The sequence below is a fragment of the Zingiber officinale genome, chromosome 1A (assembly GCF_018446385.1).
Source record: "Zingiber officinale cultivar Zhangliang chromosome 1A, Zo_v1.1, whole genome shotgun sequence".
NCBI lineage: Eukaryota > Viridiplantae > Streptophyta > Magnoliopsida > Zingiberales > Zingiberaceae > Zingiber > Zingiber officinale.
This window is the reverse complement of record NC_055987.1, coordinates 184,707,822-184,727,981: the sequence shown is the minus strand read 5'-3', so window position 1 is coordinate 184,727,981 and position 20,160 is coordinate 184,707,822. Positions and strand designations below refer to the sequence as shown.

Below are 20,160 nucleotides of genomic sequence, written 5' to 3'. Positions count from 1 at the left end.
CCAAGCCGATCTGCCTTGTAGCATGAGTAAGCGATTCTTACCTCCCTTTTTCTTTTGTGCTAACTGATTTATTGTTTGTTTCTGCAGCTGAAGTTATGTGGCGCGCTAAGGCAACCGAAAAGCTTAAGTTGAAAGCCGCCAATATTGAGGCGGTAAAGGACAAAGAGGTTGCCGAACGGGGTTTGGTTCCGACCGGCTCTGCAACTGAAGGGAGCGAGGGAACTCAAGTTGCTCCCGAGGCATCGGCTGCCCGTGCCTTTACCGACGAAGCCGCAATCAATATCACAACATCCACCCAGGGCGAGGAGGAAGGCCGGTCGGCCGACGAGACACCTTTGGTGACTCGAAAGCGCCGTCGGCTAGAGCAAGCTGCTCCACAACCTTCACAAAAGGAGCAGCTTTCTGAGCGGAGCGCTGATGCTCCTGCAGTTTTTGAGGCGGTCTCCTCGGAGCATACTCCAACTCAACTTGACTTGCCGTCGACCATCGCTGAGGCTCAACCTTCCACCTCTCGGACTCTACGTCGCCTTAGGCGACTGGGCGACTACCCGGGTCCGATCGACGAGTCTTCTGGCCAGGCTGCTGCATCTCAAGATGATTCGAGCGGCCCGAGGGTGATTAAAGCTGTCCTAAGATTTCCCTCGGAGGAATACCTTATGGCTGCCGATCGGCCATCGGCTCCCGAACAGCAGATCACCCTCACCGGTCCGCTCGCCAAAGTTTGGGAGGACGCGCGCATACGCGTCGCGCTTATGTCCCCCAGTCAGCTAGGGGACAGCAACTTGCAGCAGGCGACCGGGGTATACCTTTCTGCTTTACTGATATTTTTTATTTTAGCTTTTAGCTTAACTGCCTTTGTTCGCAGAGTTGGGTAGAGAAGATTGCGGTTAGCAATTGACTGGCCGAGCTGGAGGAAGAAATGAAAAAACTCAAGCTCTCGGAGGCGAACCAAGGGCAATCCACTGCTGCTCTAGAAAAGAGCAAAAAGCTCTTAGAAGCCGAACGGAAACGCGCTTCCGATCTGGAGGCCGAGGTTGCTCGGCTTGAAGCGGTGGTCAAAAAACGAGATAAAGAAATCCAGACGGCGACCACTCGGAAGCGCAAGAACATCGACGACATGGACCGAATGAAGGTGGAGATCAGAGGGCTAGAGCAACGCATCAAGGATCTGGATGCCCTTCTGACCACCGAGAAGGAGGGCCGCTCGGCCGATCTGCTGAAATTTGATGAAGACTTGAAGGCTCTTCATGCTGCCAACGATGCTTCCCAGGCCGCGCTCAAAGAGTATCAGGAGGGGGAGTCGGCTCGCTCCGAGGAAGTGAGGAAGGCATTCGTTCGCTCGGATGCCTTTGGGGAGAAATTTACTGACAAGATCTCCCTCACCTTTGAAGAGGCGATCAAGGCGGCTGTGGATCACTTGAAGACCAAAGGACATCTTCCCGCCGAGCTGACCATCCCCCCAGAGGATCTGGCTACCGTGATGGGCGCCATCCCTGATGCCCTTTTTGATTTTGACGCGTGAGGAGTGTTTTTCATCAACTTTTTTGTACCCTTGCCGTTCGGCCAAACTTATTTTTTGCTGTAACTTTTTTGATTTGCCCAGTGCTCGGCATAAATAGATTATCTTTTCCGTTCCTTCAACTTTTGTTTTGGCAAGAAATTTTCCTCTCGTCATGTCCAAAGTGTTCTTTAAAACTCCTCCGCTCGGCTTCATACTTTAACATGGACTCAAGCCGATTGTCTTCAAAGTCTTTTGCCATGCAACTAAGCAGCCGCTCGGCGCGCGAACGTCACTCGTTCACGCGCTCTTTAATTCCTATTAACCATCTATTGCCTTCCACCTTACCCCATAGGGTTTTTCATATATTTTCATTAAGCGAGCCGCTCGGCCGTATGTTGGCCTTCAAGAACAGGCTCTGTCGTCGGTCGGCTCTCACCGCCAGAATGTATCACGTGGATGGCTATCCGCTCGGACGTTTATAGACGCCGGCTCGTCTCTCGATATTTAACGTCGGAGCTCGACGATCTTCCGCTCGGACGTTTATAGACGCCGGCTCGTCTCTCGATATTTAACGTTGGAGCTCGACGATCTTCCGCTCGGATGGTTTATAAACGCCGGCTCGTCTTTCGATGTTTAACGTCGGAGCTCGACGGTCTTCCGCTCGGACGTTTATAGACGCCGGCTCGTCTCTCGATATTTAACGTCGGAGCTCGACGATCTTCCGCTCGGATGTTTATAGACGCCGGCTCGTCTCTCGATATTTAACGTCGGAGCTCGACGGTCTTCCGCTCGGACGTTTATAGATGCCAGCTCGTCTCTCGATATTTAACGTCGGAGCTCGACGGTCTTCCGCTCGGACGTTTATAGACGCCGGTTCGTCTCTCGATATTTAACGCCGAGCTCGGCGGTCTTCCGCTCGGGGTTAGACGCCGGCTCGCCTCTCGATGTTTAACGTCGGAGCTCGACGGTCTTCCGCTCGGACATTTATAACGCCGGCTCGTCTCGATATTTAACGCCGAGCTCGGCTCTTCCGCCGGACGCTTATAACGCCGCTCGTCTCGATATTTAATGCCGAGCTCGACGGTCTTCCGCCGGACGTTTATAGACGCCGGCTCGTCTCGATATTTAACGTCGAGCTCGGCGGTCTTCCGCTCGATGGTTTTACTCTCGATGTTTAACGTCGAGCTCGACGGTCTTCCGCCGGACGGTAGACGCCGGCTCGTCTCGATATTTAACGCCGAGCTCGACGCGTTCTTCCGCCGGACGCTTATGCGCCTCGCCTCGATATTTAATGCCGAGTCGACTCGCCGGACGCTTATGACGCCTGCCTCGATATTTAACGCTCGGCGGTCTTCCGCTCGGATGGTTTATGACGCCACTGCCTCGATGTTTAACGCCTGAGCTCGGCGGTCTTCCGCCGGACGCTTATACGCCGTCTCTCGATATTTAACGCCGGAGCTCGCCGGTCTTCCGCTCCGACGTTTATAGGCGCCGGCTCGTCTCTCGTTATTTAACGCCGGAGCTCGGCGGTCTTCCGCTCGGACATTTATAGACGCCGGCTCGCCTCTCGATGTTTAACGTCGGAGCTCGACGGTCTTCCGCCGACGCTTATAGACGCGGCTTGTCTCGATGTTTAACGGAGCTCGACGGTCTTCCGCCGGACGCTTATGACGCCGGTTCGTCTCGATATTTAACGCCGGAGCTCGACGGCCTTTTAAGGCTAACTTCAATACAGCCGAACCCATTGGCCATCCTTTGAATTAATTTTGCTTCCTGCATTACAAGGGTACGGGCAAGATATATGCAAAATAAGTTACATTAGCAGGACCTTTCACCAGATTAGAGAAGGATTGAGGGGGTCAGGGGAACGAACCATGGATTAGGGAGAAGAGACTGCCATTGGGGCCAGCCCAAGGAGCTTCCAGCTTGCCGACGTCGCCGACCGGCTTGACTCTCTTCCAGACAAGATCGCCGACCTGGAATGATCTGGGGATTACGCGGCGGTTGTAGTTTTGCTTCATCCGCTGCCGGTACGCCATCAGCCGAACGGACGCCTTGGCTCTTTCTTCTTTGACCAAGTCCAGCTCCATGTTCCTCCGCTCGGCATTGTCCTCATCATACATTTGGATCCGAGCGGATTCGACCCCGACTTCGACGGGAATCACCGCTTCTCCGCCGTATACCAGATGAAAAGGCGTGACGCCCATTCCTTCCTTTGGCGTCGTTCGGATGGCCCATAGGACGCCCGACACTTCATCCACCCAATTTCCTCCCAAATGGTCGAGCCGAGCGCGCAGAATGCGAAGAATTTCCCGATTGGCTACTTCGGCTTGACCGTTGCTTTGGGGATAGGCTACAGATGTAAAGTGTTGCTCGATGCCATAGCTTTTGCACCAATCTTCGAGCAACTTTCCCGTGAATTGCCGCCCATTATCGGAGATAAGTCGACGGGGGATGCCGTACCGACAGATGATGTTCTGCCAAATAAATTTCTTGACCATCTGCTCGGTGATCTTTGCTAGCGGCTCAACCTCCACCCACTTGGAAAAATAATCAACCGCCACCAGTAAGAATTTTCGCTGTCCGGTCGCCATAGGAAACGACCCACAATATTCATTCCCCATTGATCGAACGGGCACGAAACTGTTGATGCCTTCATTTCCTCTGCCGGTCGGTGGGAGACATTGTGATACTTTTGGCAAGATAGGCACGTCGACACGGTCCGCGCGGCGTCTGCTTGTAAGGTTTGCCAAAAGTACCCTGCTAGCAGGATCTTCTTAGCTAATGATCGTCCGCCCGGATGTCCTCCGCACGATCCTTGATGTACTTCTTGGAGGATGTAAGCCGAGTCCTTCGAGCTCACGCATTTCAATAGCGGGCGTGAGAAAGCCTTCTTGTAAAGCTGATCACCGATGAGTGTGAACCGACCGGCTCTCCTCCTTAACAGCTGGGCTTCATTCTCATCGGATGGTGTGGCGCCCAAGGATACTTGTTCAATTGGCTGCTGGATGCCGATCGGTGTTATTGAACTCGCCAGTTTAGCTAACTCATCTGCCGCTTAATTCTCGGCTCGGGGTATCTTTTGGATAATCACCTCTCTGAAGTCGACCTTGAGTTTTTCGAAGGCCTCGGCATACAGTTTGAGCCGAGCGTTGTTAATCTCGAAGGTGCATGTGAGCTGCTGAGCGGCCAATTGAGAGTCTGAATGCAGCATCACCCGACCGGCACCCACATGCCGGGCGGCCTGTAAGCCGGCTATAAGGGCCTCATACTCTGCCTCATTATTTGTAGCTCTATAATCAAGCCGGACAGATAGATGCATCCTCTCTTCTTGGTAGAGCCGTCAATTTGGGTTGGGCCCGTCGGGTTGGCCTGCCCCGCCAAACAATTTAAGCGGGTTGGGTTGGAATTTTATCAACTCAAGTCCGCCGTGGGCCGACCCGCCTAGGCCCGCGACCCACGCGGGTAAGCCCGCTCGGGCTTGGTTGGCCCGCGGGTTGAAAAACACATGTAAGCTATGTTTTTAGGTCAATTTATTATCTTTCTTTGTTATAATTTTGAAATAAAAATAGTACTTTTCATTCAACATAAGTACTCGTTTGTTTTCATTTATATTTAAAATACATTTTTATGTATACATTTAAGTGTAGAAAACTTTTTCGAAGTAAAATGTTGAAGATATGAAATATTTTTTAATTTTTTTAAAAAATTTTTAATGGGCCCGCGGGTTGGCCCGCCAAACCCGCAACCCGCCTTAGAATGGGTTGGGTTGAAAATTTCCCAACCCGCCAAGTTGGCGGGTTGGCCCGCCCCGCCCCGCCAAATGGTTAGCCCGCCACGGGCCGACCCACGGGTCAGTGTATTTTCTCTTCTTGGGGAGACAGCAGCAATACACCAATACCGCCTCCGAGCCGAGTGGATGATCCATCCACAAATATCTTCCACACGGCTTCGGGCTCTGGCCTTTGCACCGCGGTCGCGCTTTATCGCCGAGCGGGGGGTATTGATGTCAAATTCACTTAACTCCGTCGTCCATTTGATTCCGGCCGCTTCTGGATTCAAGAACACACGCCCGAGCGGGCTATTGGTTTTAATAATGATGGTATGCGCCAGAAGTATGGGCGAAGGCGTCGAGCGGCGAGGACCATAGCAAAAGCCACTCGAGTCCAGTAGCGAGATTCAAGATCTTTTAAAATACTTGGTCTAGTGAGAGTTGTCTATCTGAAGGTGCTTGCTCGGTCGAAGATAGGTAGATACAAAGTGGCTCACCCGGTGGCTTACCGGAGGGAGTTCAGATATGCTTTAAGTCTTGAACGCCGATCGATTCTTCATCCCAAGAAACTTAGTGGCCTCATGAAGATTTCAAGAAAGGAAGGCTCCGGTAGTTTTGAGATAACCGACAGAAGCATTGACCGTCAAACCGCACTTCCTCAGATTTCTTGGAGGCGGCATGTCTTGTAGAGCTTTCACCTTGCTGGGATTTGCTTCGATTCCCGCTCGGTCACTATGTACCCCAAGAAACACCCTCCTTTTGCTCGAAGGCACTTATGGGATTTAGCTTGACTCCATATTTGCGTGGCGTTAAGGTTTCCATATCTTCAAGAGATCGCTCGGACGGACTTGATGAGAATGTCGTCCACATAAACTTCCGATTCCGCCCGATCCGCTTCTAAATACTTTATTCATGACGATACGCGGCCCACGATTCTTCAATCCGAACGCATCACATTATAGCAATAGTGCCGTCACGGTCGACTTTTCTTGATCTTCACGCGAGTGACTGATAGCCTTGTAAGCATCGAGCATACATATTAATTCATGCCGGCCGTAGAGTCCACTAGCTGATCGATTCGAGGCGGGGATAAAGTGCAAGCTTTGTTGAGATCCCAAAAATCTATGATACTCTCCATTTGTTGCCGGCTTGAGACTAATACTACGTTCGCCACCAACTCGGGAACCTCGCAGATACGGCCGGAAGCTTCTCCACTCAGGACGATGGCATTACGCTCCACCGAAACCTTTTCTCTGCTTCACCGCCGAGCTTCGGTCGGATGTAGTTCACGCCGCTATACTGGTGAAATGCTCGTGTCGACAGACGAAGACATCATGGTTTTTCCGAGGCATTGGATCACCTCCTCTTCGGTTGGCCTCGGATCGGACGCGATGAATGTCATAGGATCGGGTGGGATGTATCTGCACTTCCTCCTTTTCTTCGTAAACTAAAGAGGGAGGCTTTTCGCTATAGCATTCACCTCAATCAGTGGCGATTTCGAGCGGAATTTGCTTTCGCCGACCATTTCAATGTACACATTGGTCTCCGTACTTCACCCACTCTATCTTCCACGGGGAACTTGATCTTCGAGACGGCCGCTCGGAACTCACTGAGCGCTGGTCGTCCCAAAATGACCTTGTAGGACGAAGGAGAGTCGACCACCACGAAGTTCATTGTCCTCGTCCTCCGGAGCGGCTCTTCTCCCAGTGAGATAGCCAGCCGGACCGGCTGAACTTCATTACCAGTAAACCCATATAGGGGGGGTAGACTCGACTTGATCAATTTAGAATGATCAAACGCCTTCAATACGATGTTGATCGAGCTTCTGTGTCCACAAATACGCGGTGAATAGTGTAATTGGCTATTACCGCTTTGATGAGGAGAGCGTCGTGGGTACTTCAACTCCTTCCAAGTCCTGTGGCCCAAAACTAATTTGTTCGCCCGCTCTTGGCCGCAACCGACTGCATGGATTTGCCGGACGGCCGCCTTTCTTGCTCGGTTGGAGTCTCCTCCGGTCGGCCGCCAACGATAATGTTGATCTCACCTCGGGAAATATTACTTTTATTCTCTTCTTCCCGAGCGTCGGGACCGTTCTCTTGACGCCCGGCGATTCTCCCTGAGAACTATTCCGACGGAGTCATTGCCGCTTATCACCGTGTCCAATCGGCCATTAGTTCTCATCGCTGTCGGTGATGGAGACCGTCGGCCGCCATTCCGGCACGGATGAGCCACGAAGGAAGACTTGACAATCCTTGTGTTGTGCGTGATCCGTCCGGTGGAAGGAGCGAACATCGGGTCCATCTCTTCGCTTTGGGGCAGCCTCTTGACGTGGGACCGGCCCGAGGGAGCGGATTGATTCGCCCTCGGTCCTCTAGCGGTCACGATGGCGGTCGCTTCCGCCAAGAGGGGCCCGCTCGGTTGGAGTTTCTTTTTTCCTGGCCGATTGCGCTTCCTCCACATTGATGTATTCGTTGGCCCGGTGTAGCATGTGATCGTAGTCTCGGGGCGGCTTTCGAATGAGTGATCGGAAGAAATCCCCATCCACTAGGCCTTGTGTGAAGGCATTCATCATGGTTTCCGAGGTGGCCGTTGGAATATCCATGGCCTCTTTGTTGAACCGCTGAATGTAAGCTCGGAGCGATTCACAGGCTTCTTGTTCACGGCGCAATGACTAACGCGGTTTTCCGATCGCTTGCGAAGTGATGGAGGAAAGCCGTCCGGAAATCCTTGAAGCTTGTGATGGATCCGTCCGGCAGCCTCCGAAACCATCGTTGAGCCGATCCCGAGAGAGTGGTAAGAAAAACTCGGCACTTTACTCCATCTGTATATTGATGGAGAGTAGCTGTGTTATCGAACTTACCCAGATGATCATCCGGGTCGGTTGTCCCATTATACTCGCCGATCGTCGGAGGCACATAGTGCTTGGGCAAGGGGTCTCTTAGAATGGCCTCCGAAAATTGGCAGTTAATTCGCTCGGGCGATGCATCCGCTCGGGGAGCTTTTCCTTTTTTGTCGTCCCGTCTAGGCCTTTCATCAGAAGAAGATCCCCGATCTCTATTAGTTGCTGCGGCTTCGGGGGTGCGGAATAAGGCTCGATGAAATGCAACGGTGGTCGGCGGTGCTTCCGCTCGACCACCGACCGACGTTGCCTCCGCCTGTGGCTTTGTTTTGCTCCACAAGTCATGCCCTTATATCGATCGAGGCCGAGTTCCTCCGTCGAAAGCATCACCGTGTGTTGTCGCCCACCGCCCATTGTTTCCGCTCGGACGCAGGAGGCTCCCACGGCCGCCACTGATCTGTCCGACCGACTCAACGGCCGGGCACGTGGCGCCTCCGATTTCTTGATATAGATCTCCGCTAGTCGACAAGCTCCGCGAACTGCGCAGAAGTCGGGCCGAAGGGATCCCGGCGACCCTCCGACGCCAAGTCGCAAGCAAACAAAGGAAAAGAGTGGCTCCAAAGGTCTTGAACGCGTACCTCCGGCGACGCTCTTTATATAGAGCGGGAAAGAGCTACTGCACGTCCACCGAGGCGCCTAGTGTCCGCAGCCCATACCTCGGTATGTATCTGTCAGAAAGCTTACATGACCTCCTCTGCCTCCTGATCCTCACCTCCCAGTCTCTCTCACGGCGCTGTGCCCTAGGCTCGAACTGTCATAAGATATTCTTGTCTTTCTCTACCTGCCACAGGCCGGTGGGTCCGTCCAGCAGGCTGGACGGGGAGTGCTGTCCGGACGGCCCTTATCTTACGCGCCGGACGGACGGCACGTCCGACCTGCCGTTGGTATCGATACGCTGGGGAGATTTCGGTAGGGTGCTAGGCAAGGACTGTTAGCGCTATGTTACTTTATATCTTCGGCCAAGCATGACTTCCGCTCGGCCCTTGCTACTGTTCCATTGAGCATTGGAACTACGACTTCAGTGGGGGCCCTATTGCCTCGGGTATTCACGGGTCGGTCTGATGGGGCCGGTCGGGCCACTCGGCCTTTTAACTCCAGCGTGGTATTGACCCCTCAGAATGGGGGCCCCCTGTTCTATCCGCCGGATCAGTTTAAAAAGAAGAAAAGAAAACTATAATACTTAAGTACTAAAGTTCAGACTGTGTTTTATTTAGGATGGTAGAGTTTTATCTTGTATGGACATAAGTTATAAAAAACTAACAATATTATTTTAATTCATCTCAACTAGTGTTGTAGCATGCATTGGGGTATCGAGTGTTGGCATGATATGATATTGACTGACACGATTGGCACAGCGAAAGAAGAGATATAGTAGTGCCAAGTGTCAAGTAGTATTACTCGTAATTTATCGAAACAATGCATTTTGACCAACCACTCGATACTGTACGAAATTTTAATACATGCTTTTAAACATTCCAAGATCTACTCAAATGAGCTTTAATTCTATATTACCCTTCTGCTTAGCCTGCTTACTTTCAAATATAAGCGTCAATTGAAACTTTGTCAACTTGAGAGTAAAACTAGATAGAATCAATTGAATTCTTGTAAAATTAGATTGATTTGGAGAAACTTAGCTGATCTAACCAATTTTCCCCCTGCCATAGCTTGAACTGTAACTAAAATAAATTTGAGCAAAAGATAGTCTTTGTCACTCATTTGAATTCTGGCTTAAATCACTCAACGTTGTTGACAACCAACCTTTCTGTTGCTTACGAGCCTAGTAGTTAGACTAACCACCTCATTGGCCTCTCTCTTGGCTAATATTAATTCACAAAGGTTATTACCAATACTGCAATACTAATTTAGTGAATATTAACAACTTTATGCTAATATATCTTAGTAATTATTTTGATATATTATAACAGAGTCAGATATCACTAAACTGGTAATAATAATAATATTTGTGATTATGATGATTTTTTTTTGCTAATAATTAATTTGCTAATTCTACTATTTGTTGTTCAAAATATGTTATCTGTAATGATGTATTAATGAAACACAATATACATTTTCATTATGATTAAAAACCATTTGCTATCTCAAATATAGAATTATTTTATCTTTACTTTTATGGTTTTTTTCTTAATAATTCAATCTCTATGCTACCAATTTGATACAATGACACATTCTTTGATCATCTGATCCTAACACTGATATTGATTTGACAAGCATGATACATTCATATATACATAAAAAACAACTAAGTATGAAGATGAGCAACAAAAACTCATTAAATATTTTTCAACATAAATAGAGTCAAAATGAGTATTAAATTAGAGGTATTACTCATTTAGATATGTAGAAAGATCATCGTTCAGCTTTAGCACCATGTGGTGTAGGACTTTAGAGAATGGACAGTTAAAAAACTGTTTTGGATGATAAACCATAAAATTTTAAAAAAGAAGCAGAGTATCAGAAACAATGGAATAAATCAAGGAAGGTGTACTCCCCATCATGCAGAAAATTCTAGTTCTGATTTACTGCTGATATCATCCTAGGACATCAAGTGGCCCTGATGCTTTAAAAATTGGCCTTCTTGTTAAACTTGAAGTAGAAAAGCTATAGCTTAGAGAAATGACCAACCTGTACTTTAAATTCTGTCCAAGCACCAACTTGAAAAATGAGGTGGGTAACTCATAGTGTTGGGATTTGGCTTTATCAGTTTCCACAGCTATAGGCATATCTTCAAGAGCTGTTGAAGATATACAAGATCAGAACATTACCACAACTGACAAATGAAACTACTTATATAGTAAATTAGTGGAAACAGTGCAACTTAAGAAAGACAAAAAGGTAGTCTGAGTAGTCTGTCATGATCAGGTCAGTTATAAATAAGTACCATGGTGAATAGGGTGGTTTGAGTTTAAAAAAAAACAACCAGAATGCAAGGGCCTCTTGCAACAGATTGCACTTTGGATGTGTTCATTGCATCACAAAAATTGTATATTTCTAGGTGAAACAACGATGGAATACACATATTCAAGGAGACAACACATTTCACACAGAACTCTGAATCTAAGACTAGAGCACTAAAATTGTGCTAGGTTAACGAAAATGGAGATGACTAAAGAAACTAGTAAAGTATTGATGGAAATAGAATCAATACAAGAACAAAAACATAATAATTCACTAGCTCAAGTGGGAAAGATACAATGGAGAGAGCCAATGCTACACCTTTAGCTATGCTAAAAGAAAACCTCACTAAACTGCAGAAAGTTTGAATGATATAGAATTCATACTTTGACAGACCACAATCATTTTTTTTTTTTTTTGAACAATTCTACTTCACAAAATCAAATCTTCAAAGTTCTCTTGAAGGTAAGAACAGAAACGAATATTTTGGAAATCAGAACATCAAAAAAAAATTGGGAAAAGTTCAAAATTTTCGCTCTTGCAGTCCAAGACTACGACGGCTGAATTACATGATTAAAACGAAATGAAGTGATTAAGCCAGCAGCAGGCATGGGCTTGAGCCTTACCCTGCTTGAACCGGAGGAGTTCCGCTAGCTGGAGTTCGGCGGAGGGTTGGTAGCCGAGGCGGAGGCGGCCTGCGAGGAGTAGCCGCGTCAGCCTCCTGACCAATGCATCCGGGAGGAGGTTTCTCTCCAGCGCAGCCAGCCCCGCCCGCACCGCTGCTTCGTAGGGCATCCTATCGCCTCCATATTCACTCTCTCTCTTCTCTATCTCTCGTCCCCCTTCTTAGCTCTAAGCACCGACAGGCACGGCACCGCACCGTACCATTTCAGTGTCGTCAGTCGTGGGCGCCACAGCTCGTGCACGTGATATTTATAACTTGGCTTGATTTGAATTGATTGCACTTTTGAAATTTGCCCCTCAAAGTTTAGCAATTACCATTCTCAAGTTTTTTTTTATCCCTTGGATTAAGTAAAAAACTTGGGAATAGTTAACTTTGATTTATTTGCATAATAGAAAATAAGGACCGTCTTTCGAATTTGAAAAACAAGGAAGGGCTAAACTGATAATAGGAAGAAGGGGGTAATTTAAAATTTACCCGAATTTCCAATCTGCTCACTGAAGGCATGGGAGAGAAACACATTTCCCTTAGAATAACCACACAAAAGTAGGCAGACGCCTAAAAAGTTTTAAAATGCTTAAAAATTAAATATATATATATATATATATATATATATATATATATATATATATATATTTAATTACTTAAATATCTGTATATTAAAATTATAAATATCAGCAACCTCTATATTTAGTAATAGACTAAAGAGTTTGATTTAATAATATTAATAATTCATATTCGCTGATAATTTTAATTTTTTTCCAGTATATAAACTTAAAACACAGTTACAAAATTGTTTATCCTTTTCATTTTTTCCTGTGAATATATATTTTTATTAATTATTAAACTAAAATATAAAATATATCCAGTATATTATAATTTGAAACCAAGTCTATTAATATTAAGCTTATGGGATAATTCCTAATTCAGCCCCTGATTATTTGATGTAGTCCTGATTTCATCCTTAATTTTTTAATTGATCAAATTTAGTCTTCCAATTTTCGAACGTTTTCCCAAATTGATCCTTCCGTCGAAATCCCCGTTAAAATAGACGGAAAGACTTGTTTAACCGGTGGAATTGACCAATTACTTTTATTCTTGCGCTATTTCCCTAATTCTGGAGTTGCCCTAAAAATCACAGAGACTCACGCGTTGTTCATCGATGTAAGGAGAGGTAGCGTATTTTTGTTACTGTTGTCATTTTTTCTTCTCTCTACTTCTATTTCACCCTCCAATAGGTCTCCCCTCCCCTCCCCTCCCCTCCCCTCCCACCTCTCTTTGTTATTTTGATTTTAGCTTATCATTCATACAAATACAACTATGCAAGTACAGCTAGATCAAAAACCCCTCCTTTGGTACATACTTACTGGAGATTTTGGAGCAACTGCGACAAGTTAGGGCAACTTTTGTTGTGTTTGCTCTTCATGATAGGTATGCTCCTCCAATTCTGTAGCATAGAAAACAAAAGGTTTCCGATAATGGCATTTCCAAACTTCATTTGTTGAGATTATGTAAAATATAAACTTCATTCACTCAATTTGTATTTGAATGAAATTGAATTTGTAAATGATTCTAGTCATGCTCAATGATATGAAGGGTAATATAATTCCATTATTTTCTTTTCCAAGCAGAGAGATAAAAAGCTAGTGAAGAACTCAAGCTAAGCTTACATACATTGTAGAGTATTTTTATTCTCCGTGAAGTAGATTTGTTGATGTCACACTCGCTCTCCCCTTATTTAATGACTCAACGTAGTAAAACTTGCTTGGATCACACTTCAAATTATGGTAAGATATACACAAATGAAGTACTTAATGTTTTGCTAATCTACTATGTCATAATTTTCATTAATTCATTGAGTTATTAATTATTAATTGTGCATATTTTTCTAGGACTTTGTGGTGAACCAGATTTCCTTACAATTAAGTTTTATTATAATAGGGAGATGAAATCTAATCTTCATGATAAAAAAATATATCGGTGGACAATTCGATTATTTTGACTATGTTGATAGGGATATTTTAGGGATGATTGAATTGTGGGGCTATGCGGAGGATATAGGCTATAAAGACAAGCAATCTATCAAATTTTGGCATAAATTTGTAGAAACATTGAAAGATGGAAGATATTTGGAAAATGACACAGATGTTTTGGATATTATCCCCCATATTCCTAGTAATTATGAGGTTAAAATATACATTGAACAGAATGATGGTCAGACGGGGTTGGGGAGCATACTGATTAGGATGGAGAAAGATGTCAGGGAATCTGAGATAGATAATATCAACAAAGATGTTGATGAATTTGAAGAAAGTGATTATGATTTTGATGAAAATGATAGGTTGTTTGAAACTTTTGTGGATTATGATGCAAGAGTCAGTAATGAGAAAGATATGACTGGTGATGGACACATTTATGATGAGTTGCTTCATATGATGCAACTACATGAAGGGGATGTTGATTGTGTGAATGATGATGGTTTTGGAAATCCATTAACTTCTGATGATGATGATGAAATACGAGATTTTCCTATTTATGATAAAAATACTGATTCTGAAACCCCACAATTGAACCTTGGACTGATTTTTAATTCGAAGAAAGAAGCAAAATTTGCAATTAAGAGTTATTGCATCAAAAAAGGAATGCAGTTATGTTTGTAAAGAATGATGGCAAGAGGCTTAGTGCAAAATGTTGAAACAATGATTGTGGATGCAAGAGAGAAATCAATAATTGAAATGTTTGAAGCAATCAGAAATTTGTTGATGTGGCGGTTTCAGTTAAATCATGAGAAGGCTGAAAAATGGAATACAAGAAATTGTCCAAGGATAAGAGCTATCTTAGCTAAAATTTCTTTAGAGGCTGCCAAACTTATTCCTATGAAATCAGATGATATGCACTTCCAAAATTAAGCCAACAAGCAGTCAAGAGCAACACACAGTGGACCTTTCTACAAATTCTTGCAGTTGTAGACAATGGGATTTGACAGGTATTCCATGCAAGCATGCATTATGCGCACTTTGGTGTAAACATGAAGACGCTGAGGCTTTTGTTAGTCACTACTACAAGACTGAAGCTTACAAGAAATATTATTCAAGATCAATAATGTTGATTAATGGGCCTGATTTGTGGCCAATTTTGTGTTTCCAACTCCACTTCCTCCAGTTTATAATAAGAATAAAGCTGGAAGACCGACCAAATTGAGAAGAAGAGAACCTGACGAACCTCCAGCAAAATGTCATACCAGATTGAAAGCTCCACATAGACAAAACAAATGCAAAAGATGTGGCCATTTAGGTCATAATCAAAGGACTTGTACAGATGACAGAAACACACAACAAGAGGCAAATTCACAGCAAAGTAGTGTCTAACCAACAAACATCGATTCGGTACTCAATACAAGGGAGAAATTACAAGTTAGTTAAAAACATTCTATGAAAATAGTTTCTTAAAGTTTTGTTAACAATTGTAAAATTGAATACAGGTGAAGAGACCAAATAGAATTGAGATACAGATTGGAGGGAGCTCGAACACCTTATCTAATGTGAATGTAAGTTTACTTAATTTCATTTTATGCTTTTGCTTCCATGTATTAAACTATTAAACATATTGTTGAAATGAATTTAGGTGGATCAATCTACCATCATTCAAACACCAGTGTTTGTCAAAGGTGGTAGAAATTATATCACAATCTCCAGACTTCAATCGATATCAAGTGATTCAAGAAGACAAATTCAATTAATCTCTCAACCAGTTTCAAAGCTTAGGTTTGGCCCAAATATCTCGAAGAAGAGAATAACTTCATCACATTCTTCTGTCATCAAGAAATGATCATTGCTTGTTGTATGAATTTTGGATTTTTACTTTTGGTACTGGTGGTTGTTGTGTATTGGTACTGGTGGATATTTTGATGCTTATGGTTGTTATGTTTTAGTTAGGTACGATATTTTAGTGTTGGAGTTTATGTTTTGGAATGATGGATACATGTTTTGGTGAGTACTTTGCATGGGGAACTTGCTCATTATTAACACTCTTCCAACCTCTTTTGTATAAAGGTAAAATGGATCTTTTAACACGCATAGACTGCTCCTTGATTCAAGCAATAAAATGCTAGCACATTAGCTTTATACAAACCCATTTTATTTAAATTCATCAAGAAGCATAATCTCACTTTGCACGTGCTATGGCAGAGAGAACCTATTGCATTGCCTTCTAGTTCATTTGTTTAAAATACAAAAAAAAAAAAAATCATTTCTATGGTAATTAAAAGTTAAAAAAAAACATATCACTTGCATATTTCCTAAGATAAAAGGGACCATTAAATATAAAAACCATAACTAATAGATCATTCAGTTTGGTAATAAGTGATACAACACAAAGGGTTAATATCTGAGAATAACATTAACTAATAATACAATTGAGTAGTAACAATAACAAGTTCCATCATCATCACAAGTGCAAGGATTCAAATATTGTATCCATCTCTCCATATATCTTCGCAACTCTTGCTACATATCACGATTCTCACGTTTTAACTCCAGTCAAACATCTCGTAGCTTAGCAATTTTTTCAGATTCGTTAGGTGTTGTACTTGAACTGGAATTTGAAGTTGAAGTCAAAGAATTGTTATCACTGAAAGCAAATGAAGCAGCTACGGGTTGTTTCGACTGTGTCTTTAAAAATGCACCATAAGCTTTCTCTGTCTCTTCTCTGCTCCAATATGATTTGTGTAAAGCACCACTAAATTTATTCACTTCATTATGTGTTTCTGCCCAACTATCATAAATACCAGGTTTACATCCAACAAATATAACACATGTTTTGCCCTACATCATAAATATATTTAAAAGAACATTATTTCCAATAAGAAAAAGTATAAATTACGTTAAAAGATTAAAATTTTCAAAAGGCTCATCATTTTAACACGAGTCACCTTAAACAAGTCCAACTATGTCTGCATAATATAGTCAATACATAGTTAAAATTTTTAAATATAAACACAAAAGCTATAACAAAATAATAGCCAAAATTACTTTACAGTGCTTAGTGAGGGAGTATATCTGTATATGACACCGTGATCAAACTTCCAACTGTGCAAACTTTTAAAGCTTCCCTTTTGCACTTCGAAAACAAAATAACATAACAAACTAGCATATTTTTTCTTTTACAAAGTGGGGCATAGAAATTGAATCGGCGTAGCCTCGTGGGAAGATTGGAAAGAGTAAATCTTTTTGAGAAAAGGAGATCAGAAAGTGAAACTCAGTTAGATTAAATTCTTCCAAGTGCCTATAGCAATCAATCATTGATGAAACTTGGTGACAGATGAATGATAAACTTGACGACACTCTGTGACAAATGAACGATAAGCTAAAATTAAAATAGCAAAGAGAAAATGGTAGAAGGAGAGGGGAGACCTGTTGAAGGGTGAAATGGAATCAGAGAGGAGAAAGAATGGCAGCAACGGCAAGAATATGCTACCTCTCCCGAAATCGCTGAACAAGGTGATCGCTGAACAAGGCGTTAGTATCTCCTTCTAGGTCATCTCCAGAATAGGAAAATAACGCAACAATAAAAGCAACACATAGGTCACTTCCACCGGTTAAACAAGTCTTTCTGTCTATTTTAACGGGAATTTGGACGGAATGATCAATTTGGGAAAACGTTCAAAAATTAGAGGACTAAATTTGGTCATTTGAAAAATTAGGGATGAAATCAGCACCACGTCAAATAATGAGGGACTAAATTGACAATTAACCCTTAAGCTTATTAAATTTATATATTAGCTAGAAGAAGGATAAAAAAAGATAAAATATATTTTAATTTCACTAGAGTGGATATGCATTTAGATTTTAAAAGCAAATTATCTTTAAGAATAATGTATTTTTTGAATTACACATCATCATATTCATATCTATATTTAGCAAATTTTCCGTCGACAGGATCATATAATTACTAAATACAGTTAGAGAAGTCGTTTTTCCGGTAACTCTGAACACGATAAATAGACTCCACAGCCACTTCCCGCTCAAAATCCACCGCGCGCCGAGTTAATCATAAACCAAAATGGCTGCCGGAACTTCATCGTGGCTCGACAACATCGCACCCGAGATCGCAAGCAAGCTCTATTCCGACGGCGACGCCGTCGCCCGATTCGCCACCGACTACGGCAGCATCATCAGTGCCGCGCCTCCGGCGGCCGTGCTCCGCCCCTCTTCGCCGGAGGACATCGCGGCGCTCATCCGTTGCGCGAACGGCGCTGACTCCCCGTTCTCCGTCGCTGCCCGCGGCAACGGGCACTCCACCCACGGGCAGGCCTTCGCGCCCGGCGGCGTGGCCATCGACATGGCGGAGCTTCGCGGCTGAGGGCAGCGGATCCGTGTGTCGGCGGAGGAGTCTTACGTCGACGCCGGCGGGGAGCAGCTCTGGATCGACGTGCTGGAAGAGACGCTGAGGCACGGAATGTCGATGCGGTCGTGGGTGGACTACTTATACTTGACGGTCGGCGGCACGCTGTCGAACGGCGGTGTCGGCGGCATGGTTTTCCAGCACGGGCCGATGGTCTCCAGCGTGCTCGAGTTAGACGTCATCACCGGAAAGGGTGAGATGGTAACGTGCTCTCCGGAGTTGCACTCAGACTTATTCAACGGAGTCCTCGGCGGACTCGGCCAGTTGGGCATCATCACCCGAGCTCGGATCAGTCTCCGCCCAACGCCGGCGAAGGTCCGATGGCTGAGGCTGTTCTACACCGACTTCGACAGCCTGACAAGGTAATTAATAACAATTATCATTATTTTTATATAATTAACGTAATATATTATTATTCCATATATTATTTTGATATATAATATTATCATATTTATCAATTATTTATTTTATCTCTGTGTTTCAACACAAGTGACCAAGAGTTCCTGATCTCGCTGAGAGACACAGTCGGGTTCGACTACGTGGAGGGGCAGGTCCTCCTGAACCACCAGCAAGTCGACGACCCCAACTTCTTCTCCATCGAAGAAGCCGAGAGAATCAACCAGCTCACTGCCGAGTTCAACGCAATGTACCTCTTGGAAGTAGCCGTGTTCTTCGACTCTACGTCCTTGGTGGATCAGGTACAATATCATATTCTAAAAGTACTAAGGAAGATCTAATTAACAACTCCATTCCATGTGTTGTGTATATAATCTGATGATCGATCACATGCAGAAAGTCGAGGGCTTGCTGCAACGGCTGAGCTTTGTCCCTGGCTTTGCCTTCAGTAAGGACGTGAGCCATCTTGAATTCCTGAACAGAGTCTACACCGAGGAGGAACATAGAAAAAGCTCCATGGCCGTCGACCCCAGCAAAATCCGCCATCCATGGCTCAATCTCTTCGTGCCCAAGTCTAGAATCCGAGACTTTCAGACTGGAGCCGAAGGGATCCTCCAAAACATTAACCCTACGGGCGTTGTATTACTCTACCCCATGAACAGGAATAGGTATACGTACAATGTCTACCTAGCTCCATAGTTAATTAATTAGTTAATTAGCTAGAGTATGCATGCTAATTAATTACTTGCAGGTGGAATGAGAACATGACTGTCGTAGTCCCTGATGAGGACGTCTTCTATAGTGTAGAGTTTCTTTGGACTTCCACGGAGCAGGACTGGAAGAACCTTGAGGCCGGTAACAATGAAATATTAGGGTTTTGCCATCGACAGGGCGTCCAAGCAAAGCAGTATTTAGCTCATTATAAATCGCGAACCGATTGGATGGAACACTTTGGAGAAGTTAAGTGGAAAAGGTTTATGCAGTTGAAGCAGACATATGACCCAAAGGCACTACTGTCACCAGAACAACATATATTTACTAATTAAGTAAATTGAACATCAAACTAAGCACGTAATTAATGCATGCAAAGCAGTCAGCAATTATATATATATACGCTGTGTACGTGTAATTAATTATGATACATATAAATAATTTTTCTTATTGCATGTGTATTAATCCTAACGTAAACAATCCAGTAGTTCACTCAATCAATTCCGGAAAAAGCAATCAAATTGGAACATTTTCTTAGCACTATTGATCGAATTATTATAAGTTATATTTTAAAATATATATAAAAACAGTAAAATAATATACATTATATATGTAATAAATTTTTAAAATATTTTACATTTAAAATTAAAATATAAAATTTCAAATAATTTTCAAGTTTAAGAGTAAATATTTTTTTTAAAAAAAATAACTTTAATATAGATAAAAATATGCTAATTTTTGAATCAAAATTGATCATATATGTCAAGACTAATAACACTACAATACTCGTTAGAGCTAATCTTAATGGCCTAGGATGAGATTTAATTTTAACTAATTAAAAGGTAGCATTCTTCTATCTCTCACGCATGGGCACTCATCTCCTC

General features: G+C 43.8%; 1 protein-coding gene and 1 pseudogene across 3 annotated transcripts in view; one reads left to right on the top strand and one right to left on the bottom strand.

Moving 5' to 3' along the window:
- Window positions 1-11,984, bottom strand: part of LOC122038646 ((S)-coclaurine N-methyltransferase-like) — a 60,823-nt gene extending 48,839 nt beyond the window's left edge. Inside the window, exons 1-2 of one of the 3 annotated variants that reach the window (XM_042598483.1) lie at window positions 11,712-11,984; window positions 10,816-10,924 (exon numbers count right to left, since the gene is read on the bottom strand). In XM_042598483.1, the coding sequence (XP_042454417.1) occupies window positions 10,816-10,924; window positions 11,712-11,880 (278 nt within the window). In that variant the 5' untranslated portion in view covers window positions 11,881-11,984. The remainder of the gene's footprint in view (window positions 1-10,815; window positions 10,925-11,711) is intronic. The other 2 variants (XM_042598484.1, XM_042598485.1) reach the window with 2 other exon arrangements.
- A 5,843-nt stretch (window positions 11,985-17,827) lies between these two features.
- LOC122007911 lies at window positions 17,828-19,611 on the top strand (annotated as a pseudogene).
- Window positions 19,612-20,160: the final 549 nt, after the last annotated feature.